Source organism: Zonotrichia leucophrys, chromosome 3, assembly GCF_028769735.1.
Source record: "Zonotrichia leucophrys gambelii isolate GWCS_2022_RI chromosome 3, RI_Zleu_2.0, whole genome shotgun sequence".
NCBI lineage: Eukaryota > Metazoa > Chordata > Aves > Passeriformes > Passerellidae > Zonotrichia > Zonotrichia leucophrys.
The window spans coordinates 54,087,572-54,114,505 of NC_088172.1; the positions used below are offsets into that span (position 1 = coordinate 54,087,572).

Genomic DNA, 26,934 nt, shown 5'->3' on the forward strand with positions numbered 1-26,934 from the left:
ACACCAAAATCAATGAAGATTTTAGGCTTGCTTGCCTAAAGGGCAACCATGGAACAGGAACCAGTGAAAGTCATTCCCCTGCCTTGATCACACATGGATAGGGCCTCCCTTCCTTCACAATAGATTAAGTGTCCAGATCATGTCAGTAAAACAAACTAGAGAAAACAAATGAGTGCACCCCCAAGAATCTATGCCACTTCCCCATCATTCCTTGTTGAGGATACACCCTCCAACAATTTCAACAGCAATAAAAGTGCCGTGGAATTACTCTGCCAGAAACCTCCTGGGGGCACTACCACTGTCTCATCACAAACTGCAGTGCTCTTAAAATGAAGATAACTAAAATTTACTTGGCAATATTGAGGCAGCATCATCGTAACTTACATCTTCAGATACCTGTCTCTCACTGCTCCTGATTGAAAATTTTCTTTTTAATCAGGAAAGAATTCAACAGTGATTTTTTTTTCTTTGAGGTAAAGCTAGAAATTCAGCCCAATTATTGTCCATTATCACCCAGCCAAGCAAACACAGGCACCATAGTTATCCTTGGTCAAGATACAGTCTCCCCCAAGACAAAATGCCCTCACAATAGACTTTTGAACTTGAGTTTGGTCACTTTTTTTGTACAGGAAGTTTAAAAAAATTTTTAACCAGTCCATCTGTTTCCTTACATCTGCTTTCCAATGACTACCTTGAAACAATCCTAACACACTGGCTGCCGGGTGAAACCTTCAACAGGATGGTAACATTTCTTGGAAATGGTCCAATTTTTCTTTCATGCAATGTTTGACAGGTGAGAAAACCATCCAAGGTTTTGACTGGGATGGTGTGACTAGGAATATAACCAAGTTTGTCTGAAAATTATGTGTTAATACTAAAACTATTCTCTGGAACAGCAATGAAGGAAAAATAAAAGGGGAAAAGAGAAAGTTTGTTGCACTGTCTCCCATTTGACAAAACATTCCCACATTAACAGCAATAAGCAAATTAAGGATAAAGTTCAGTCTTCAGCATTAAAGTCCCCAACAGGATTTTTGTTGGTTGGGGTTTTTTTTGCTTAGTTTTCAGTTTGTTTGTTTGTTTTGAGGATTTAAAGGAAACAGGCGTTGAGGAAAAGCAGGCATGCAGGAATTTCGCAGGAAACTTCAAATCTCACTGAAGTTAATTTAGATTCTACATCCTATTATTGTGGGAAGAGACCCACTCTTCAGTAAGTAAAACACACCAGATTATCTTAACAACATTCCCAAGAAGCTCGTACTACCTTCAAAAAGTTGCCAACAGCCTGGACTGCTTTACTGGGGGGATGGGAGTGGGGGGATGGAGGTGGCGGGGAGAAGGACCCGAAACAGTTCCACTCACACGCTATTTATTTATTTTCAACAGTCTGCTTACACATAAAATGTCCTGGAGCTAAAAGCAACCAGCTGGGCGGGTTACTTGCCGCGCTCCTGGGCGAGGTGCCAGAGCTCCTTCCCTTTCCCTACGAAAGGGAAGCCTTCGTTCTTATTTATTTAATAACGGGAAAAGAAGGAGCCCCGCGCCCCGGGGAAGCTGCGAGGCACGGCGGAGCCTCTCGCCCGCCGGGGGCCGCCGAGCCCGGCAGTGCAGCGCCGGGAGCGGCCGCGCCTCGCGTTCCGCTGCGCTCCGAAGGAACGGGGCACCGCTCCGCCCGCCCGGGACCGCGGGCACCGCTCCGCCCGCCCCGCCACCGCGGCTCCCCCGCCGCCACTAGCAGGGACCCCCGGCGGGAGCCCCCGCCCCGCCGCCCCCGGTACTCACCGCCGGCCGGCTCGGGCAGCGTGGAGACCGAGGTCTGGCCCATGGCTCGGCCGGGAGGCGCTCACGCCGCCCGCAGCCTCCGCCGCGGCTGCTGCCGAGGGCACATCCCGGAGGTGGCCGGGCCCGCGCTCCCCGCCGGCCGGCGGGGGGCGGCTGCTCCGGCTGCGGGCCCGCGGCTGCCGCCTGTCATCCCGCCGAGCCGCCCGGACACCGCCGCGCCCCGGGCCCTCAAACCCGCCCCGCTCCGCCCCGGCACCGCCCCGGCCCCGCCCGGCCCGCAGCAGCGCCGCGATCGAGGGGGTCTTTAAGAAATTAAAAAATTAAAAATAAAAAATATCAAAGGCAGAAAATCCCCCTTTAGCTACGCGGAGTTTCCCCTTAGCCACTCGGGGTTTGGGAAGGACGGGGCGCTACTGGCGGGGCTTCCCGCGCTGCTGGCGTCCCGGTCCCTGCCTCCCCTCGCCCTGCTCCGAAGCCTTAGTCCAGGCACGGAGTTATTCCCACCCCTTCTCATCCCCTCTGAAGGTACAGGGGAAATTTGAGACAGCCTCAGGGAGCGATCCCATCGCTCTGGCTGGAGGTGCTTTGCTGCCGGGAGCAGTTTCCAGGCTGCGCTGCCGCCACGAGTGGAAAAGGAGCTGCCGGGCAGGGCATGGGATCCTGACCAGGCTCCTTTGGCTGTGGCTGAGCTCTGGAAAAGTGCCCGGAGCTCGCCACACACACAGGTACATAATGAAAGACAGGACTACTTTAGTTTTGGGAGAAAGAAGATAGCCAAAGACAGCGGTATCCAGACAGCACTCTGCCGTAACAGGTGACAGAAGGGACAGAATAAATGGGATAAACTTATGAGCAAGATGGGGGAAAACAGACATTGTGCATATAGCTCTAGGGCAAAATAAATTATTAATTTGTCTTCCTTAAAGCATAAGCATCGTCCAAGCAGTGATACAAGCTTAACGCTAAAGCAAACAAGTAACTGTTACCAAAAATAAAAAATAAAAGCCCCCAAAGCTATTGAGTACCTAATAGTTATTACTGTGCAGCATCTAGAAATAAGCAGGGAGATGCATATATATCACAGGAGGACACTTAAGGCTCACCTAAAGAACATCTATTAGCAAGACATGGTGAAATTACAATTTCCTAGCGTTCTGGAAGTCCCAGAGGAAAATCCTAGAGGGGTTAAAGTGATGTCTGGCTAGCTGATCTTTGCCTTTGTTTGCACTCTGATGGTGTTTCAAGGATGGAGAAGTGTGTTCGTTTGTGGGGGGCCCATACCAAGGACACAAAAGGAGCACAAGAAGTTGCTGCTGCCTGTGTGGTAGGCAGAACTGTGATTGTCAGCTAATATATGGAGAATACAACTAATGCTAGTCTTCATGGTTTTTTATAGAAAATAGATCCTGGCAAACAGCTCTTTTATTTCCTCATTTTATATGATTATGCATTAAATTGCCAGAGGCTTGAGCATAATAGACTTCTGCTAGGTGCTTGATTTAGTAAGAGAAAAACAGTGAGCACAGCACAAAATTAATAAAGCACAAACAGATGAAGAGCTAAATGAAAAGCAGATCAACTGTCCAAGCAGCACTAGCATTTAATGAAGGTGTTGGTGAGCTGCAGGGAGGCTCTTCAGAGTTTTCATCAGGAATCTAGAGAAGTATTTTTCAAACAGGTTTTAAAAGACTAAATAAATCACCACTGGCAGCAGTTTTAGACAGTAAATATTAACAGTGTGATAATGAGAACAAGGCAGTCACAGAGTTATCTGGATTATTTAACAAACTCAGGTCTTTCAAACAAGTTTTTATAGGGTCAAAATGAGAAAAAAGTCAGACTTGGAGGATGGAACAACACAACCTGTATGGCCAAGGAATGTATCTTTGAAATTCACTCCATACAGGAGCTTGGAGAAATTCAACATGAGCTCCTAGTGAGCTAGTGCTGGTGGAAAAGGGATTGCTATGTACATAGAGCTGTGCAAGTAGAAAAGGGTAGGTAGAAATCCCATTGCCTTGTTGTGCTTTTTATCAGACAAAAGGTGCTGTCCCATATCCAGTGTTGCTGTCTCACCCTTAAAAAGATGCTGTGTGGTGTGAGAGAGCTGGAAAGAGATCCACAAGATAAGATGGAAACCGCAGAAAGCAGTCTCCAACAAAAGGTGTGGAAAAAGCCAATGCGCTTGGGAAACACAGACATGCTGCACTTTAACTCAAGAGTGCCCTTGCAAGGAAACAACATGTTGAAGCACTGAAGGAAGGACTCTTCAACACCCCCAAATCCAGGTTCCATACAAAGCACGGTGTTGAAGACAACTGAGTGGGGCTTATGCAGAGAACCAGGATGAATTTTGCAGTGGGAGCCAAAGGCAAGGGAGATGGCCTAATGGTCCCTTTGTCAACCCAAGGAAAGGATTCCAGAAGGGTGGCTTGTTGTGTTAGATGACTTCTATCATTAATTTCTCAGGATTTTTTTTTGCATGCAATTTGGCACATTCATTTTTCTTACCTTGAAAAGTTATTTTTAAAGGGTTTGTTTTGAGAAACTTGAGTTACCTCTTTGGAGTCTCTTGTAAACAGGAACATAAAAGTTTTCCTGTCTGCCTCTGGTGAATCTCATTAATTTTATCAAAGGAAATTGTGTTCCACTCCTGCGTAAATGCCCAGTTTACAATGCAAAAGTGTATACCATCTGTCTGCAATGCTTCACGTGATGTAATAAAGTCCTCAAAGTCAATTTGTGAGCTAAATAAATGAAATTTAGTTACCACATCCTTCATGTAACTCAAGTAGTTGCCAATTTCTTTTGGTTTAGTTGTTGTGTTTGTTTCTGTTTTTTCTTCCTAAGTTAACTGATGGTGACAACTTTCTTTTCTGTGAATGGTAAGGGAAACTGGGCTGTTGGAAGATATATTACATTTCTCATATGCAGGGCTATATTTATGTAATTGCCTCCATACAGAAATATTCTAGTATCCTACTGACATTCACATGTGAGCATCCACATAAAATACACACATTTAATATTTGCTTGTCTGTAGACTTTAATTCTGCAGGATGATAGAGGTGTCCTCATCTGTGCATTAGGTTTCTTGCCATGTTGATAGCTGGCATGTAGAACAGTTGAAAGTTTAAGGATATAACAAATTATTCTAGCAGAGATTTAAGATTACAATTATAGATAGAATACACTTTTATCTGGTATACTTGCTTTTTAGGGTGTAGATGATCCTATGGTATCTTAAGCTGTATATTCCACTTTGCTCCTAAACATCTAAGACGACAAGACACACAAATGGACTTCTAAACATTTTGCAGTATTTTAGTCTTCTGGGGTTTCTGGAAATCCACAATTGCAAGCAAAGCAAAAACAGGCAGGGGAAGATTAAAGAGACAATTTCAGGATTAAAATTTCCATGATGATTTTATCCAAGGCTAGTCTTGTACTGAAGGAAATTCTGCAAAAAGATGCTAAAATATGCGTGTCTTCCATCAGGTGGTGAAGCAGCAGTTCAGCTGATGGGTACAAGAGGTGCCAGTAAGTCATGCCAGACTGTTCTGACACAGCAGCATCAATGGGGTTCCTGGAACCTGTGTCCCAGTTAGATTTGAGATCCAATGTGAGTAATAATGTCTGATTGCTACATGCTAGACACACAAAACTTTTCTCTTCTTGCCCAAAGTTACTGTGTTGATACTGTGGAGAGTACTCTTAAAGAGACACTCTGCTGACCCTCAAGAAGGGAAATATCCCACCAAAAGGGAAAAAGTTAGTTTCTTCCTAAATTTCAGAAGTGTTTGTAAAACTAGAATGTCTCGCTTGTTGAAATGGCTGGTACGAGGTCTCTTCGTGGAAGATGATGTAAAACTTCCAAATTTTTCCAAAGTCAGAGTGAGATAATGCACACAATGATCTATCTCACATATGAAAGGGTAAGCTCCTTCCCTTCAATAAAACATCAAAGACAGGTCTGTTTCAGTGTGTTTACTATACTGGGATGATGGATGGCAATAGATGACTTACAATTTACAGCATGTTGTTGCCTGGTCTTTACAGATCTGTAGGCTCATGTTAAGAGGCATTTTAGAAAGGAGAAATTGTATTTCTATTCTCTCAGTTACCATGATTAATTTATGGCCCTAAATATAACAGAAGCTATGAGGAGAGTCTATCACATTTAATCCCAGGTTTTGTAATGCAAGACTGGCAAATGTAACAGGAAAAGACTATTTTCCAGGTTCTTATTAAGAAAAACCAAGAGGATGGCGCTGAGTCCAGAGCAGAAATGATCCAAACAGGTCATTTCTTATGTGTTCCACTCACTCACAACTCCTGCAGAACTGCTGGAAGATGATCAGCCCGGTCTCTGGCAGGCTGCAGAGCTGAATGATCCAACAAACAAAGCAAAGGTCATGGCATGGAGCAAACATGAGCAAGAAGCTGGGTCCTTTTTTAGCCATGGTCACAGTAAGGTGTGTAACAATGGTATTGAATTTGTACCTGTCCGTAGAGAACCTGCAGTCATTAGGGGAAGAGTCTGGGCAGGGTACCTGCACAGTCTCTTTGCTTGAGACTGAAATATCAGCTGTGGTTGAGCAAAAAGCTAGTTCTGTTTTCTGTGAAATTCAATGCAGTTCTTAAACAGGCACATTAAAACAAAATCACAGGCCATATTCATGGATTATACAGGCAGCATATTGGGCATTTAGGCCATTTCCTTGTAATAACCAGAGACTTTTTCAATAACTCCAGAATCTTCTCTCACTTGAAAATGTTTAAAAATATTTTTATGTGTCTTTTTTTTTACTTTTAATGGCTTAGCAATGCTGTGCTTTTACCAGTGTCACCTACCATTTTCAGTGCTCAAGTGTAAGGAAAAAAAAAACCAACTTGAAATCTTCCTTAAAAAAGAGGCTGTTGTTTTTGTGAGTGATCATTGCCGGTTTTCCTGCCACAAAAATCCCCATTGCTTTCTGTCTACATAGTAGAATGGAAGGCAACTATACAGAACTGAGAGGAGCTTCTGTAGTTCAGTCTCTAAATTTGGAAGCTAAGGGTTCAGAACTTTAGGTCACAGGAGGAGTTAAAATGCAAATATGGGTTATTCTGATCAAAACATACAGCAGAAGCGTTTTGGATGAGATTTGTTTTTTCACATTAAGATTGCCCTGGGTGATGGGTAGCAAGGCCGTCACCTATGGAAGATCTGAGGGGCTCAGACTTGTTTAGTATTCAGATGATCTCAACTCCTGTTTCAATGTCTCTTCTTATTTATCCATACTAGATCTTTGTCATCAGAGGCAGGAAAAACAGCACAGCTGGGCAAACCCATTCCTGGTGATTTGGCACAGATGGGTTTTCTTTCTGCTCACAAATTATCTCCAAATAGGTTCTGCACTTGCAAACCTGTTTGCTGCTCTAAATTATTCACCATAACGGTTTGCAAGCCAGTTTTGAACACTGAGAAGCAGGTAAACAATTCATGGCAACAGGATTTCAATAATTTATCACCCAGGCTGTGTGCTAGGTGCCCTCAGCCCTGAGCATCTCTTTGTGCTCTCTGTCTCAAGGGTTTTACCTGTGCCTGGAGGAAACTTGCATAAAAACACATCAATATGGTTTTAAAAGGTTAGTAATGAGTGCTTATGGATCTACTTGTGTGGTTTTAACATCTGATCTGTGGCTTTCTTATTGTTCTTTCCCATATTAAGTAGCTGTTCAGCAAGTTTTTCTTCAGACTTGAAGAATGCAAATACATTTAAAAATCTCCATTGTCATTTTAATAACAGATTGCAGTTTCTGTGGTACTGTACACGCTGGACTTTTAAAGTAATTTACATACTGTGTGTGGTTGAAAGGCAGAAAATAGGAAGAAAATGGTCCCAACACAAATATTTAGTGAGTGGTGAAGAGCAGATCTGCCCCTCTCCTGTGCATATTCCTCAGCTTCAGAAACTGCCCTACACCCCCACTGTGCTTTCTTCCTACATTTCCATTTCTACATGCTTCATCTCCAGCCAGTTCTGCTCCACAATATCTTTCAAAGGTGTTTTCTTTCCCCAATGTTCTTTAAAGGCAAATTCTAAAATTTTAAATCCCTCTGAGATTTTAGACCTTTCCCTCCATCCCACACTTGTTGCTAATGTTTGTTTACTTTGCTTGTGATGATCTGGAGCCAGTTCCCTTGCTTCACTTCTTTAAGCCTGGCCTATGCAGGAACCTCCATTTTCTCACAGACTGAGAGTATTTCACCAATTGTTTGGAGTACTATTATGTTCACATCTATTGTTTTAAAAATTATCAGCTGCCTAAAGACTTCTGATATAAGTAGTAGAAGTGGTGTCATGCAGATTTTGGAGAAGTACTTGTGTAATGTTATGAAAGTGAAAAAATTAGGGATTAATCAGACCCATCTGACACAAGTGTTGTAGTTTTTAAATTTGAGTTTACTGAAAATTAATATGTTTTAAGAAATGTGTGCTCTTCAGGATAAGACTCTTGCCTTCTTTTAAGGAGGGCTAAGTAGTGTTCACTTGATGCTGGAAAAAGCTACCTTCTGTCTTTGTTTAAAGCATCAAGGGGAGCTGGCATACTGGATCACATGAGGTCCCTAAGCCTAAATCAGATATTCCTGAAAAACAGGTGAAGAACCCCCCAGCAGGTGATACGACGTATTACCCAAAGTCTGTAAGGTCATAATCTAATACTTAATAATGTAAAAGCCACAGTCCTGGTTTAAATTTTAAACCTTGAATTTTCAAAAACTCTTCTATGTGTTCATGACTGTTAGTTGCAAGAACTCTTGAAATTAATGTACTTCATACATGATCATTTCCTCTGTGCCTCATTCTGGCTCCTGGATCCCAGCACCTCCTGTTGTGTGGCAGCGCTGTGACAGCACAGGACAGAATTTCCTTTCCAGGCAGAAAATAACCATCAGACATTTTCTAATCAACAGTGTGTTTGTCACCAGATTTCAATTTTGTCCAGGGTTCCAGATTTATGATGAAAGACAAAAAAGGACTACATTAGGAATTATAAATAGCATCCTACCTGTCCTAGTTCAGGCCACTGGGGAAGAAGAAAGCAGTGGCATAACAATGGCACTTTGGAGTGTAGAGTTCCTCAATAGTCGGGTTTCTGCCAGGTTTTCACAGGCTTTAGCTGCTTCTAGAGTTTGTTTCAGTAGCTATGATAAACAGAATGAACAGGCCCCTTTACTGATACAAGCTGGCATGTCCCCAGCTGGGAAAATGAAGTAGGGCAGCTAAAGGCAGCTGGAGGCCTGTTCTTTCTCCAGGTCACCACCTCTCCTCCTCCACCTCTTCTCTCAAAGCCTGTTGCACCTTTCATTGTGCTCACTATAGCAGTGGCACAGTACTGGAGGTCCCTAATTCATCATTCAAGGAGAGGCTCCTACCAGCAGGACCAACTCCCCTTGGCCATTTTGCATTTTTTCTCTCTCCCCTCTGGGCCTAACAGCAGCCTCTGGCTGCCTTCTGGCTGCTGCTGCTGCTGCAACAAAGCCAAACTACCCAGGAGAATTCCTGTTCTCTCCAGCCTGCCCAGCTGAGAGAGAGAAGCAGCCATGACACTGATTCATCTGCACTAACCATTTTCCTTATAAAAACACAGTTCTCTGCTCTTCGGGGCACGTGTGGTGGTTGCTGGCTGTAGTTTTTCCTCTGTGTTTCCAAGCTCCTTAATGAATCACTGCTTTTTGGCGCTGAAGCAAAATAAACACATCATTTTGGATGCCTTTGCCAAATGTATGTACATTTGGAACAGGTTTAGAATGATAGAAAGCAAAAGGTTTAATGAAATGTGCAGGCTACATAGTTAAAGTTTCAAAAGAGCCAGAAAATATGAAACTGAGGGTCACTGAGGGTCAGCCCCAAGTTGTTCAGATCTTGTGGATTTTCTGGAACACATGGAGGGGACTTACTAGTAATGTATGCACTAGAACCCTCAATGGGAGAAAACGGTAATAGAAAGCAGCACAGGGTGCAGGATCACTCATCAGCATGATGAGATGCCTGCCTCTTTCCTTTCCATTTCCCTTCCCCTTTCCAGTTTTCTTTTCTGCTTTTTAACTGATTCAGTGTAACTACACATAGCACAGCGGAGTTTTGCACTGATGCTTCCTAGCCTATGTGAAGAGGAAAAGACTTCCAACAAATAAATTGGCAGCTCTACTGAATGAAGTTTCTCGTTTGCTCAAGCCAGTCGTGTGAACATACCTTGTCCTGCACTTTGGAGCTTCTGAACTGCATCAGCCTGCCCATGATTTCAACAGCATTCATTTGCTCTTGCTGACTTGAGAGAGAACTGAGAAAAAGTTTCAAAACTGTTTGGCACCAGTGTTCTTCTAGTTCCTCTCCATTCAATTAGATTTTAGAATGAATGCAAATGTATTGCTGGACTATAATTAGCTCTGAAGGACAGAAGTCCACTGGGGACTGCCTCTTTTCTTTTTAAATGGCCAGCTGTAAAGACACTACTTTGAAAAATATCCTGAATGTCAGCAAAGTTTCAAACCTGGAGCCATGCATGATTAACTGCCAAAAATCAGAATCATCTCTGCCTTTGCCAAAAATCAGAATCATCTCTGCTTTTGGCAAATCAAAGTCCTTCCCTATGAAGCTGGTTTACAATAGAAATATCTGGACCAAAATGCAAGTTTCAGCCTTCAGTTTCCCTTCCCTGTATGTTTCTACTACTGTGAAAATGTGGACTTTTTTTTTTTATCCTACTGGGAAAATGCATTTTTTCCACTCTCCCATGACTCAAAAACATCTGAAAGATTCTCCCTCCAAGCTGAAGAAAAAGAAGGGGGAAAAACTTCACCTTTTGGCAAAGATACAGATGGAAATTTTTGACTCAAAAGAGGATTTTCAAAATAAAATAAAAGAAGCATGTGAAAACAAGGGGTTATAGTGGAAACTATTTTCATAGCCAGCTCTAAAGTAAGCACTGCTGTTCCAGAGACACATGGTACTGATGCAAACATTGGTTTGAAGCCAAAGCCCCATGCATGCTAGTGGAATCCGGAAACACTACAATATTAAATACACCTCAAAATATATGTCAGACATCTCCCCGTGTCTGTTCCGCTTATTCTTCACAGCAAGACACTGTGCACTTAATTCATCAGCAGAATAAAGAGCTGGTGGTGGACATTCTTTCCTGCACCACACTCACCAGTCTTCTGGAAGACTTGGGCTTATTATTCCCATTTTGCAAATATTGAGCCAATATCCACTTTCCATCTGCAGCACTTACACAGCACCTATTATTATAGCATGTGAGCAGCTCTTGCTGGTTCTAGGGAAGTGTTATTATCCCCAGGGTACCATTTCCATGTTTCATTTGCGATGATGGCAGGAGTGAGTGTTCTACAAAAGGTGTGAGGGCATTCTGCTCAGCTGCACTCCTCTTTGCCAGACTCTTTCTGCTATCTTTTGTCTGCTTCTTTCAGATGCTACAGAGCAGTTGTCCTGGGCCTGGACAGTTTTCTATCATGGAAAATCCCCTTTGTCTGCTCAGCACATGGAAGACATGGACCTGTTGGAATGAATCCAGAGGAGGGCCATGTAGATGATTAGAGGTATGGAGCCCCCTCCTGTGAATACAGGCTGAGAAAGCTGGGGTTATTGTACCAGGAAAAGGGAAAGTTCAGGGACACCTTATAGCACCTTCCAGTACATTAAAGGGGGCCTACAAAAGAGCTGAGAGGGACTTTTCACAAGAGTATGTGGAGATGGGACAAGGGGGCAATGGCTTGGGTCTGAAAGGTAGTAGGTTTTGATTCCATGTTGGGAAGAAATCCTTCTCTGTAAGGGTGGGTGAGACACTGGAACAGGTAGCCTGGAGAGCTGGTACATGTCCCATCCCTGGAAATATTTAAGGCTGGACAGAACTCTGAGCAACCTAATCTAGCTGAAGATGGCCCTGCTCATTGCAGGGATGTTGGGCTAAATTACCTTTCAGAGGTCCTTTCCAGTTCCAACCCATTCCATGGTTATTTTTGCACCTACCACGAGTACAGCTGTGGTGCTTGGTCTACATCTTTGCTGATCTGTAAGAAAGCCCACAGCCACTTACAAGTGTCCAAAACAAAGGTGTAGAATGAATCTCCTGCTTTTGTGGAGACTGTCTGTCAGATTCACATTCTCTGAACAGAGAGAGACAATTCTCTCTCTCAGGTTTTTTCCTGGAGAAGCAGAGAAAAGAATGATCAGAACAATTCTTATCTCATTTGCTGCTCCTGTGTTTGTGCACAAGTGGAATGCATTATGGAAGATTGTTTACCTGAAGGGATTTGGTAATTGGACTCTGGTGTGAGTGTTTTGTTTTCTTGACCAATCTCTTCAAGCTGTGTCCTGACGGTCGGTCAGGAGACAGTCACGAGATTTTGTTGAGTTCTTGTTCAGTTTCAATTTAGATGTAGTGTAAAAAAGTGAAATATAGTACAGAATAATATAGTATAATAAAGTAATTAATTAGCCTTCTGATATCATGGAGTCCTGCTCTTCATTCTTCCCACCTGTTGGGCAAAATTGCACCGATAACTGTCTTTCCTGCAGTTTTGAGGCTTTTGTTCTCAGTTCTTGCCTCTCAAGGAAATGCAAACACTAACTGATATTTTTCACAGGAGTAGGGCTCGTGGAGCATCCCCCTTTCCACTTGTATTCCCCAGAGGTTTAACAGGGAAGTGATGTCCCCTCCCTGGTGGCTCTGTCATGGTCTGGATGGCTGCAGAGGCACACCAGCACTAGCAGAGCACTGACTGGGGCTGTTTCTTCTCTGCCTGTCAGGCCCCAGCTCCCCACAAGGCTCTCCATAGACAGGATCCGCAGGGTTCACAAAGAGCAGCCAGAGGCAAGCAGGTGGGGCTGGCAAAGCTCCCAGGCTGCTCTGCCAGGGATTCATGGCACCTATGGAACAGAAATGTGTTCTGTGGGCGTTGGCCTTGACGGCTGGGCCCCGTACTTTGAGCGGCAATGTCAGAAAGGTGTGACTGGTTCAAGGACACCGTCAGATCCAATTTCATGCTAACATGCACACCATGCACCTCTCTCCCCTCCCAAGCACTTGTTTGGGGTATTGTTTTGAACCTTCAGAATCTGCCACTTCCATTTTCCTAACTGGAGGTAGCTGTCTTTGCAGTAGGTTTTACACACCGCTTGTTTCTAAAGCCATCCTTGATGGTGGGAAACAGATCATCCCTTTTTAACTTCTGTATGACAAAGTGTGCATGGCTGTGCATAGGGAGGGCTAAGAACAGGTGAGTTTTGCACCCTTGCCAGTGTGCTGGGGCAGAATCGTGATCTGGTAACCTGCTAGCATCTCCCTGCTGAGGGCTGCCTTCCACGGGGCAGAAAGCCTAGTGAGCTTTGCCTTGAGCTTTGCCTCCAGCTCCTCCTGTGTGCCTGGCATTTGGTCCTTACATGGTGATTGTATAAATCAAATGTCAATCTGTGAGTCTCATTTTGCTATTTAAATCCTTGTGTGTCATTCATTGACTTGCTCATGGCCAGAGGAACCAGCATGCTTTAACCATGCTGCTCCTGGGGGTCTTTTGTGTCCTGACTTATTTCGGGTTCATTCAGTTGCAAACCCACACATAAGGAAACGAAAACAATTGTATCAAATAAGCCAGGAGTGGTTCTTGGGAAAAGTGCTTTACCAAGACTAAACATCAATCTTACACATTTTTTCTCACTACTTTTTAATACAGCAGATTATTAATGCAGCACATTTAGTCAGTTCAAATAAAAAAAAATCATTAAATTAAAATTCAGAAACATTAGAGCCAGATGGGTTGTAGGGGCAAAAAAATGAGACTTTTAAAGCTAATGTAAATGTAATATTATTGTTTTCAGCCACAATCCAATTAAATTGGGCTAGCAGAAGAAATGCCCAGGAAGATAGCTTCTCTGTGGGGAAAATCCTTTAAAAAAATAGTGCATCAGATGTTTTCATGGTGGTCTGGCTCACTGAATTATATTCCAGTATAGACACAGCAAAGCTGATGCGGGTGAGCCTTTACTGGTATGTCACTTACTGGGAGAAAAAGGACTTAATTTCACAGTGTTTTTGCAAGTATTTAACTGTAGAAAACATTAACCCAAGAAGACCCCTTGTGAAAGGAAGAAAATACACATTTCTGAAAACACGACCTACTTGGGGAGCTCTTGTGGCCCTTTCCACAGTCCCTGGTAGCACTGGGAACAAGCAGCAATGCCAAACTCCCTCTAAAACCTCACGTGGGTGCAAGGCACAGCCCCATGCCATGCAGAAATGCCTTCATGTGCACTGGAGACAGCTTGTACTGGGCTCTCTGGATGGAGGACAAATGCCTTTGGTTGTGGGGTATGACCCACAAAATCAAGCTTGGTATTATTTTCTGTAAAATCACTTGGAGAACTGCGCTAGCTGGTGATAAAAGAAAAGGTATCCTACATAAGACACCTGCAAGCACTCCATTTCTCTTTTTAAACAGTTACCCTTACCAGAATACCTGAGACATTTCATTGTATGTTAGCTGTGTGGCACAGTAAATAGTTGTTTCCCCCAAAAGCAATAAGCAGGATTCTGTATAGTCTCACCTACATGGGTGATGGAGCAGGACGAGGGGCACTCCAAAGCATTCCCAAGCACAGATCCCACTCAAATTACTAAAATACAACACAAGATGTCTTTAGGGTTTTCCCATGATCCCATTCACTGGAACTACTAAAATACAGCACAAGATGTCTTTAGGGTTTTCCCATGAACTGCACAGTAATTATGAACCACAACCTTGACTCACACATGGTGATAAAACCCAGTGCCTGTAAATCTGTGAATGTAGCTGGCAGTCATAAAGTAAATTATGCAGAGCTCAGGTCAATGGTCCCTTCTGTGTTTATTCCTCTTATTTAATGGTCCATTGCTGGAGACAGACTGAGAACTTTCTGAATGTTTTACAATGTTTTTATGCGACCAAGAAGGGTGCCCTGTGCTTTCCATCCCCATTATCCTGACATGTTGAACATAAATCAGAGTGCAGTATGCAGATTAACATTTGAGGAAAGCAAAGAGCACTTTTTAGGTTTTTAAATAATGTATACAGAGAAAAAATGTCTTCCTTTCTAGAGTAGCCCTTAAGAGAGATCATCTTTTGGTTAAGGGACAAAATAGGGCCACCTTCATTTTGTGCAGTTGTATTTCACAAAAGCTCAGTGTCCCAGTCTGGGGAGCCAGGCAGACATCCATTCAATTCAAGACAAAGTGTGGTTAAAATAACATCACATTGTCAGGGGTCAGATCCTTGCAGCTCAAGCTAATAAAAGTCAATTTTTTTAAAGGTATGGAGACTTAACCCTTGTTCAGCACTCAGTATGAACTCCTGGCCTCACAAGGCAGGTTGTGTTTAAGTAAAATAATTCATTAAGTGAATGTATTTACAATTATGCATATATCCATGTATAGATATTTGAAATGAGTGCAAGTCAGTTGCATGTGCTCTCAGGCAAAAAACTGCAAATATTCCTGTGTGGCCAGCATCACTGAAAACCTTCTCAGTGCATAGACATTTGTGTTAAACCATCCCATTCATCCTACAAAATTTTTAGAAGTCTGAATTGGAGTTCCAGCAGCAAGACTTCCTGCAGTTCAAATTTATGAACTGTAAGAAGTATAGAAAAAAAGACGTATTAAAGATGTCTATTTACCAGTCTAAAAGAAAAAAAAATCTGTATTTTAAGGTATTTCATTATTAAACCAGTTAATGAAACACTTCAATAAAAAGAGTATGATGCTAGTAACCTATTCAAATATAGCATTTCCTTATGATATAATAAATATAATGTGTTTCATAAATAATTTGGCCCATCAAATTAACTAATATGAAACAATTGGATTCATGCAAGGCATTTTTTGTTTTTATAAGTTGTCTAACAACATTGGTTAACTGATGGACCATAACACCTTAGTAAGAAAAATCCATACATTTTCTGACATTTTTTTAGGCTTGTGTGCTAATTTTTACACTGAACATAATTTGTCTGACTGCAAACTGTTCCAAACAACAAAACATTACATTGCTCTCAGGTAATTGCTTGCTAGAAGCTGAGTCAGTCTAAAGGACAAAAAGCCCGGAATATGGGGGAGGGTGACCTTATCCATGGACAGAACATTTCCGTGCACACGTCAGGACCTGCTGCCAACAGCCTGGTGCTGAGCTGCCAAACACACTCACCATTCTGCTCCTCTTTGCTGCTGTTTCGTTCACGTCCTTACAATGTATTTCACTGACAATAAGTTTTGTACCTAATATGCTACAAATTTGCTGGTTCAGTAAAGAACTCTAATGCTCAAACACATGTGCAATGCAGCCACATAGGAGCTCTGGAACCCCTTGTTTTTTCTTGGAAAGGCACTCAATCAGCATTTGTAGCCTCAAATACCATGCAAGGCCCGGGCCGTGTATTTTTCACACACACATGAAAACCCTCTCCCCCCATTATAATTGCAATCAAGCCTCTATGAAAGCTCTACTACCTACACCAGGCTATGCATTTTTAGAGAAGGGATGTATCAATATAACTGACAAGTGATAAAATAGCAGAAAAGAAAACAAACATTGTGTGTCCTTAGATATAAAATCCATTTCTTCCAGGAAGCTTCCAAGTTTCAAGAGTTACAGCAAAGTTCCATGTGCTCCATTTTATCCAATTCTCTTTCTTGTGCATTTTAATCGACCCTAAGAAAGCTGGCATGTTTTATCACATTAGAATTCAATGTAAGAAACCTGAACACATGCTCATGCTTCACGGCTCAGTGGTTATTAGAATAATCTTGCAGGAAACACCACAATAGGGCATTGTTTGTGAATGTAAGCAAAAGGTTACAAGGAAAGCCTGCACCCAGAGCTGACTCCTTGGCTCCCATCCCCTTTGCTGTGAAGAATGCACATGTTATTTGGTGGCTGTCTCCATCACAGTCAGTCTCTTCTGCATCCCGGGAGGGAAGAAGGTACAGCAAGAGCACATTTATCCTGAAAACACAGAGTAGCTGGAACAGTGTGCTCAGTGAGAGGTGACCAGCTATGGCATAAAGCAAACCTCAGGCTCCTCCTCATTGCAATATTTGAGTACCCCACAGCACCCAGCAGACAGATCTGCAACACGCATAATATAGACACAGCTTTGTGAGAAATTATTTCCTTTAACAGAAATTTGCTTTGATCTCTCAGCTCCACAGTCCTCAACCCCCTCCTTCATTGCTGCCCAGCCACACAGGCACCAGAATGAGCTGTACACTGGAGCTTTCCTCCTTGGCAGCTGAACATCCCCCTGGGAGTCCCACCACAGCAATGAGCTAGCACTCACACTGGTGGAGATACAGTGCCCAGTCCCTTTTGAAGTGCCCCAGAGAGTCCTGAAGACTCTGCTTGCTGAGAAGCATTTTCAAGTGACCTGGGGTTGTCCAAAGAAGGCATGTTTGGGGGAAAAGCTTCTCCTCTCTCCTAGGATCTCCGTCTCAAGAGATGAGCTTAGATAGCACAGTGCTGGGTGGTGAGGCTGTCTGTCATCTGTGTTACAGGAACTCTATTTCCAGCCTAAATCCCACACTATACCAGCATTTAGACAGAAAGACTCTTTCTGTCCATCCATGCAATGGCTTGGGCAAGACACAGAACAGTTTAGGGGGTGGTTCTTGACTCAATATTGTTTTCTGCTTGAAAGGATTAATTCCTGCTTATCTGACTTTCCAGTGACAGAAATAACCTGACCTTTTTGCTGGTACACTACCAGTATTTCAGGACTTTTATCCTACCAGCTGGGATTAGGGGGAAATACTGGTCATGTTTCTGCATGGAGAATAAAGTACTGTTGGCATAGTGGCATAGGGCTAGGCTTTTGTTTCTAGTTCTCCTTCCAAAAAAAACTCAAAAAAACCCAACAAAACAGCAAACAAAAAACCCCAAACCAAACAAGCCAAAACAAAAAGAAACCCAACAAAACAACAACGACAACAATACTTCTGCATTTTAAGTAGGTGTAGAGAAGGGCAGATGAGGGCCCTGATCAGCAGGCTGTATTATCATATACATTGTCTATTTAAGGCAAAATGAGCTGCTTGTTATTTTAGGCCCTGTGCAGTTTGCAGACACTGCCTGTGTGCTCCAATAACAGCGTTCACCCTCACCACAACCCACTCTGCTGCTTCCAGCTCTTCTGTACCAGGAGGCCTCTTCTGGCAGGGGTGCCCTGTGGTGTAGGATTCTTAGCTGCCACACAAAGAATGACATCAAAACCTCAGGATTTACATGACTTGATTAAAAAAAAAATTAAGGAAACAATCTCTCTCTGGAGTACCCAGGAGAAAGGCACAGCACCTGCACAAACCATTGGTATTGACTGGAAAGTGTTGCCTTGCAGTTTGAAGAGCAGCACCAGTGCCCTAGAAGTCAGGTTTAGCCAGTGAAACCCCCCTGCTAGGTGTAATACTCAGGCAGGGCCTAACCATGGTTTCTGTGCAGCTGTGTCAGAGTTCCAGCTACATTGCCAGGCTGACAGCAGCACTGAGAAGCAGGGAGGGTGCCTGATTTCAGAGCTGCTGGGATAATGCCAGGATCTGCCCCTCCATTGGTGTGAGTGGGTATAAAGGACTGAATTGGTTCTGGCTTACCCCCACCTGCCCCTCTTGTGAGCAGTTACCCCTTGAAAGGAACGAGTGAATGCTTTGTACAGGATCTCTGGCTCAGGCTGGCTCTGGGCTGACGAGAAAGAATTAAACTTCTTGCATTTAGCTACCTGTGCACTGAAAAGCCGTACAATGGGCATCATTTCAGCAAGCTTTCCTGGTGCTGGGAAGGCAGAACAGCCAAGGCTCGTGTGTGCCAGCGTTGCCGTTCTGTTGTGTCCGACAGGTGGCAATTACGGCAGAAGCAGCAAGATCCAGGGGAAACAAAGCCTTTATTAAAACTGGAAGGAGAAATTCTGAGTGTTGATCTGATTAGGAACCATCCTGCTAGAGACTTTTTAACACCTGGGACCCCTCATTTCCAGCCTTCTTAGCAGTCTGTCTGATCTAAGTTGTGCAGTATTGTTTTTTACTTGTGCAACTTACTAGTCACCTTCCTTTTTCAAATTTGAAATAGAATCAGCATCACCAATGACCACTATTTTAAACTTACATAGATACACACAGACATGTTAAAGTAGATATTTATTGTTCCTGCCAACAATATACCTCTACAGAGAGATCTTTGTGGTATTTCTTCATAAATGGGAACTAAGAGGTCTGAATTAGTATTGTCCAGTAAGAAGTCATGGAACAATCTGTAGGATTATTACAGTCAGAAAGCTGCAAAGGGATTTTAGGGCTAGGTGCAAAGGAGAGTCAGAATTCAAAAAATTTCTTTCACAGTTGCTTAGATTGCATTGTTGCAAGACTTATTGATCCTTCCTTGGATTTTTGTGTTCCAAGGAAGACATGGGACACCCAAGATTACTTAGTATTCCAGAAGCTGTCACTCCAGTGCTCCAACTAGAGCAAGACAGCACCTTTCAGTGCTGCAAATACATGTGAGGAGTGTCTCAGCTCTCTGAGACAGAGCCATTCAGCTGCACGTGTGCCTCCAGCATTATGTTATTATGCAAGTATTTTCAAAAATCACTGCCTCTCAACATTGAGCCTCCCAATATCTAACTATGATCTAATTAGTCTTGTCCCTGATTATATGGCCTTTCCTTTGTCCATACTGAATGCATTCATTTCTTACCTAAGCATAATTTTGTATTTTCTTGCTAGTCAGTGCCAGTAGCACCATACAGCTGGAGCAAAGGACCAGCTCTTGCTGGATACCTCCTGAATCACACCTGATGAGTGAAAACAATTCCCAAAATGCACTCGTATTTTGAAACCTGGCATTTGGAACAGAAGAACCCATTTGATACATAGTGTATAGGTTTTGCATCATTTTAGGTTCTACAAATCAGAACTGAGGCAAGCATCATCTCATGCAGCAAGAGAGATGTATGAAATATTTCCCTCAAACTTGCTTTTTCTCCAACCCATGTGTTGCTTTTTGATATAAGGTAGGTGGTTTGGTTCTAAGGAGGCAGCACGGCGACTCACTCTTTTTAGGGTCACTTGGGCTAAAGAGCACGCAGACACCAATGTGGTGGACAGTTAAAGGTTTTTATTATTTTTTTTCGTGGGGTTTTATAGTATAAGGGTTTTTTTTACGTCACAGGGGGGTCTGTCTTTACTATCTATGGTTAGTAAGGAGTGGAAATTTACTGGGTAAATGGAAAATTACTGGTATGTGGTTTAGGGGGTTGCATTCTTATGTTAATTTTCTTATCTAAGGGAACAGGGGCTCTGTCTTCTCGTAACATCGCGAGATCTTCTGAACGCCTGACCCTATCTACCACATCTCCCCCCCCCCTTTTTTACAAATGAATGAGGTAGTCATATACACCCATGTTAATTGAAATTATTTGTATTCAATCTCTTAATTCTTTCTGGCTCAGTCTCAGTTTCATCTGTTTCACATTTTTGCCTGGGACTGATGTCAAACTCACAAGCTAATGCTATGAGACTACCTCATTTACTCTCTTTAAAAATTGTTGCAAGGCAAATTTATAATAATTTCTTCAAGAGCATGCAGTTCTCTCACAAGGGAGACCAAGGGGACACATTGTCAACCTTACCTGGTTAACTTCAGAATGTTCCTGAGCCCAGACCACAAACACAAGGCCAGAAAGCTGTGCCAGCTCCATCTCAGGGCTGCAAAGTGAAAGTCAGCTCTGTGCCTTGTGTGGCCAGCTGTTTGCAGCTCTTTTGCAGCACTCTCCCTACTCACCACTGCTACAGACTGACACATATTGCAGCAGGCTGGGAGCTCCCTGCCTCCCTGCCATACTTGCACCCCTCCTATACACACAGGAAAGATGCACCTAGCACAGCATTCCATCTCTGAGAGCCTCCAAGCACTGCAAACTCTCCACAGGGTCCAGGCAGGGGCTTCACCCGTGCAAGTCAGTCCTGCACACGCTGAGGAGTGCATTGGTGTTCTTGGGAATCATCTTTGCTCCTTTGTGTTTGCAATGTCTCTTGACCTGCATAGAGCACGTGATGCAGCCATCCATAAATATCATGAGAACACAGCTTGTTCTATAAATGAACACATAGTGGAATTTGATTTGGTACCATGAAATAGCAGGAAAATATTGGGAGCAAAGTGGAAATGTTCATATGCTTAAGAATGGTAAATGTCTTGGACTAGTCACCTTTGACAGAGCAAAAGCTGAAATAGGTTAGGGGCCACTTCTTAGCTATGGGAAGTCCTTTCATACCTGTGTAAAGAATCTCTAATTTCTCACATTTGGATCGAGACGATGTGACCAGGGAGTTGGCAAGCAGACAAATCATGGAGCATGTGAAAATTTTCTTTGCTTTTTCCCTTAGCTGAGAAGAAGCCAAGTTTGATACAGGTAAGTGTTGTCTTACAATTTTGTTTCTGTTCCTAGAAACCAAGCTAATATCTCCCCTACTCCCCCCTCCAAATAGTATGAGACAGCCAGTGGGTGATCCCTGTTGGCAGCAATCTAAATCAGCAATGCATACACTGAACTGACTCTGAAGACTCAGAAAAACCCTGGATTTGAGCACAGCTCAAATTTGGCATCAGTTGCAGAACTGGAGCTCTGGTGCACAGTGCAGAGCAAGATGAAGGGAAGTACAGAGCGTAAGCACTCCAAATTCCTCTGCAAAGCCACGGGAAAGCTTCATGGTTGCCAAGCTACTAATATCTTCAAAATACTTTTTTTTTCCTTTTTTATTCTGCCTGTAATACACTATGACTGTGAAAATGGGGAGAAGGAAAAAAAAAAAAAAAAAAAGAAAACCTAAATCATGCAGATTCACACAGAGCATGCAGACCAGCATGAAAATGTGAAAGTGAAGGGGACCACAGTAGCTATGGGGACCAATCCAACAGAGTAGCAGACAATAGGTTCTTTGCTGTGGGAAGCACCACTTTTGCATCCTGTGGGCACTTGGGTGCTTTCCTGAGAAGCTGTAAAAGGCAAATGTGTAAAAGACTGGCGTGGTGTGCCAGAAGCAGAGAAAAGGAAAGCCTGAGGTCACACAACTCCATCCGCCCTGTGCTGAGAAGTTTATTTGTGGTGCTTTTTCAGGCAAGCACTTATCAGCTGCCACGGTGGCAACACCCTTCTCCATTAGCAGTCTGATCAAATGCATGAGGCTGCACTTATTGCCCTGGGGGAAAAGCTTAAAGGCAGAGCAGAGGAAAAGGAGATCATGGCAAGAGGCAATAATGACCCTAAAGTGTAGTTAAATGCTGATCTGGGAAGGATTTTGACTCCTGCCTTCACCTTGCTCACCCTGAGAGTGCTCCTTTGAAATGGATGCACAGCCTATCTGCACCTCAAAGATGTACACAAACTCTAACACTGCTAGAGCTGTCTTCTCTACCCGGGGGAACAAACTGAATTTGCCTTCAGAATTTAAAATTTTGTTTAAAAAAAACCCCAAAGAAGTTTAGCTGTGGTTGCAAGCAGTGATGAGGGAACTTAGGGCAATCTTGTCCCCAAATTTGCAAGCCATTCCACAAAGCAGCTAACAGCATTTCTGTCACAACAGGCAATGGGACTGTAGGGAGAAGCAGACTTCAAGGCTTCACTGATGCCCACACAACATTACTAGTGCAGTGGAGAAACACTGCCGTCAGAAAAGTGTTCTTAAACCATAGCTGCACAAACTGCCCCCTTGGCTTCAGTAGCATATTGCTAGCTTCTTCACCTGCAGTGCAGAGTAAAGCAGGAGGCAGGCCACCACCTGGGAGAGGAAGGGGACCCCACAATCATCCTTCTTATTCCTCCCTGGGAGAAGATAACATCCTGGGAAATATCACTGGCTCTACTCTTTCTCCTCCAACAACTCAAAATAGGACTCCAGTGGTGCAGAGCAGTACCCCTAATTTGCCAGTTTATACCTCCCTGCTCTTCCTTGCACTCAGGCTTCCTGAGACACACGTAAGAGAATCTACACAACACTCAGACAACTTGAAGGTTTGCAAACATGACAGAAACTTGTGTGAAAATGAAGAGCTTTGTGTAGAGCTACTTCATCTCCTTTAGGGCTTGAGTTAAAGAATTGTCTCGGTGTGGCAACATCCACAGCTAAAACAAGGAACATTGATGGATATTACATTATTTTGGGGACAATATAATAATATAATGCACTGCTCGTCACCCTCAGATGCTGCAAAGTGAATTGTTCATCTTCAGGGACCTCAAAATCTTGCTCAAGACTTCATCACATTTACTTTTGCCCTAGAACCTCCCACTTGTAGGTTAAAAAAAAGTATTTCTTTCCCCACTACCTAGACTATCTAACCTCAAGAATGGCCAAGATACCCTCACATGTCACTGTGTAACCTTGCCCAGCTTCTAAATTAGACAAGTAATTAATCAGGGTGGATAGCACCTCCAAAACCGTGGGTAGGGGTAGGCTCTGAGGCCTGTCTGCACCAGTTAATAGCACAGTGGTGAAAGATCCTCCACTAGAGCTGGAACTGGAACTGGAACTAGAACTAGAACTAGACCTAGAACAGCTGTGTCCTGAGCAGGATGCTGTGCAGGTGTAAGACCCTGCATCCCACCTCACCCCAGCTGGATCACCAGTCGGGGTCCAGCCCCCCGCGCTGGTGTGGCTGTGCTTTTTAGGGGCTCACATTAATGTCTGCTGGCACCACACCACGCCACACCACGCCACTCCACACCACACCACAGCACACCACGCCACGCCACACCACACCAACATGCTCAGAGCTGCCTCAAGGACCTCCTGTCACCCAGAGCAGACACGGCCTTCACAGGGTACCAAAGGAGAGAACAAACAAAACACCCCATTGCTGAGTTTTGCAGAAACACTGAGAAAAGCAAATTCTACCATGGCTTCCCATTTCCCTTTTAACCCCAAAGCCATCGTTGTTCCTAAATTCTGTGATGCTTTATGCCTCTTGAATCCACTCATGCCAAAGTAAACAGCTACTTCAACCTCTCATGGGCGCCTTAAGCTGTTTTGTAGGAAATGCATGTTTGTGCCTTACAGAAGGCACATAATACATTACAATCACTGTGCTAAGTGACACAAACTGGGGGATTTGAAAGTTACGTTTGGCAACCTGCCCTTACTGTGCTCTAATTATTCCTTAATATCCCAATTTAAGGGCAGCATATTGGCCCCATTTATAAATTGTCTGGCTTTTATGAGTTTGTGTCACAGAATTAATGTTGAACAGTTTTCAGATTCTTTATAGAAAACTGCTGATTGTGTATTGCCTGACAAAGCAAAATGTCTCCATTAGAATAATGATTTATTGTAAATATGGTAGTATTAAGGCTGACTATTCTGGGTATTAAAAATGCATGGAAAAAAAACATTGTAAAAAGTGTTATGTGAGCTGCCATAATTTGTCAGTTTAATATCTTTGTCATTTGCATTTCTTTTTAAAATACCAAGAGCAATTAAACCTTATCTCACCAGTAGAAGTTGCCAAATTTCACTTGAAATTAAACCAGAATAATGTGTCATGTTAGTTATTTTAATAATATTAAACAATAAAAACAGAAACAGAAAAGAGAAGAAAAAGGAGACATACAACAACTGCAGCTACAAAAAAAGCAGCTAAAATATATCGTCTGTTTTTGTGATAAAATCACAGTCATGAGCTCCATAGGCTTCTTCCATCAACAAACCATTTTCCCTGACAGTAGGGCTATAACAAAGTCTTGCTGAACTATGATTTAAATGTCAATAAACAGCTCCCAGCAGCACAAATTTTATGCCTGAGATCGCCATATTTTCAGTTCATCTCTCCACATGGTTACCAGGCAAGCCTCCATAATGAAATACCCCTTGTTTTTTGGACTCACTCAAGTCCCAGTGAGAAAGACAGAAGGGACTTGTGAGTCAGCAGGAGCTGGAGCTGGGATGAATCGATGACAACTTTGTCTCCTGTGGAAATACCAGCTGCTGTCATATTTCTGTTGGAACTACATTGTGCATGCCTTCTAGCAATGGTCAAGCCATGGGTGAAAAAATTGTTTCTGGGATGGTCTCCCACTGTGCCTGCCTCTCTACAGAGACATAGGGTTGACTTTATCATGAAATATTCTGTTGCTTTTCAGAAATACATTTAAAGGGAATTTCCCATACAATAAGTTGTAAAATAAGCAATCTCTGGTAGCTACATTACAGAAAAAGTGCTGCGAAGAAAATTAAGCAATCATTTGGCCCTGGACAATTAATTTTCTCCTAGACTTTTGCTTTCTTTGAAAATTGGATGTTAAGAGGGACCCAATTCTTCACTCAGGTCCACTATTTGACTCATATATTTCCAGCAACTCAATACCTCGTTGCTGATGAGCCTGGGTTAAGTTTATCTCCTCTGGGAGGAAAGCAGACAAGTCATCCCTTCTTGTCTGCTTTGCAGAAGTTCCTATGCTGGTACCACTGCCCCCAGGGTGCTTGGAGAGGATGCTTCTGTACAGGTGTCAATACAAACCCCAGCAGCCTCCCAGTATCTGCAGTCAAGGTGATAGGTCTGTTCAAATTGATGTGGCTATGTAGGGGGATAGAATATAAGGGAATAAAAATAGTGCAGAAAGTAATCTTACCCCTAAGGAGTTGCAGCTCGGCCAATTATCGAAGATTAGGAACAGGCCTGACTTTAAGAGGCCACAGCTGTAACCAGTGAGAAGAAGAGTGCTATAAAAGAGTGGGGTGGTTGGTTGAGAAGGAACTGGAGTCACTTGGCTGCTCTGTGAAGAAGAGTCAGTGCTCTGAGGAGCTGACCATGAGAAAATACCAAGAATGTATGAAACTTTTGTAATAAGGAGACAACAGTATGGAACCTCTGCAATAAGATGACAACAGCTGTTTCCTTCTTCCTGCATCTCCAGCAGCAAATGGGACGTCCCTTCTGGTGCGGTGCTGTGCCCAGAGTCAGGCACACACAGCTCTGTGGGTGCAGGATAACAATTCCAGCTGCCCAATCTTCTCCAGCATCCTGCCTCTCCATGGGCACCAGTTGGGGAAACTTGCTGTGGCCTGGGGACCTTCATGCCCACCCTGGCCCCACTTGCCAGCAAGAATGATTAGACACAAACTCAGCAGTTTTATTCAGGATTTGTCTGCTGGGAGAAGGTTGCTGGGTATTCTTATAGTCCTAAGCTACTTATATTTTCCAATTATACCTCAGGAAGAAGTGTCGTAAACGTTTTATGTGAAAATATAAAAAAGGCTTAAATAGTGAGTCAAAGGGAGGGAAAAAATAGAGAAAGTGAGGATTTTTTTTGGTAAAATTCCATCCAGTCTACTTTTTGAGCCCATAGAAATACCCCTGCAAGTCACCCCACAATTAAGTATCACATTTCATGAAAGATTCACTGTTAGAGACAATGAATGATGGTGAAACAGCAGCAGACTAGATCCTTGTTATCAGCCACCAGCTCTTTGATCATGCAATCTTGCTTTGCCCCTAGTCACTCTCTTCCAGCCCCCTCAGTTTTGGGGTTCAAAGCCCTTGGAACACAGGCTGGTTTTCTTGGAATGATTTGTGCCAGTGCCTCTTAACACAACCTTTCCTTGTCTGCACTGATTTCTTGTACTGTCAAAATAATTGACTCCTGCAATTTTGGTTTCATCCTTGCTAGAAGCATACGGAGAAGTGCTGCCTCTCAAACTTGGATTACTACTTCTGTGCACAGCACTTGGTTCTTCACCATAGGTGGCAGTGGTGATCCAGAGTGCAGAACAGAGGTCTGAAAGGCAGCAGGCCAAAAATGCCACACAACCAGCAGATGTAAACATAAGGCATGAACTCAGAACCAGATGCTTTGATGCTTGCCAGCTTTTACCACAAAAAAAGAATAATAAATTATTTGTAAGTAAAATCAGTGTTATACCATCTCTCCAAACCAGCTAGAGTTCATGCTGCTTCTCCAAAAGAAGCACTGCAGCAACTGGAATCATTGCTTAAAATATCATGAGTGTGTGTCAGCACAGTGGAACCACAGCATTTCTAGCTAAAGAAAACCCTTTGAAGGAGGGTGGGTGGAC

At 43.2% G+C, this 26,934-nt stretch overlaps 1 protein-coding gene across 4 annotated transcripts in view; it reads right to left on the reverse strand.

Annotated features, from left to right (window-relative positions):
* Positions 1-26,934, reverse strand: part of PHACTR2 (phosphatase and actin regulator 2) — a 131,510-nt gene that overhangs the window by 71,111 nt on the left and 33,465 nt on the right. The window contains exon 1 of one of the 4 annotated variants that reach the window (XM_064708268.1): positions 1,783-1,955. The exons of the other annotated variants lie outside the window; for them this stretch is intronic. Coding sequence (XP_064564338.1) covers positions 1,783-1,825 — 43 coding nt within the window. The 5' untranslated portion in view covers positions 1,826-1,955. Of the gene's footprint in view, positions 1-1,782; positions 1,956-26,934 lie in introns of those variants that run through there. 4 annotated transcript variants of the gene reach the window in all.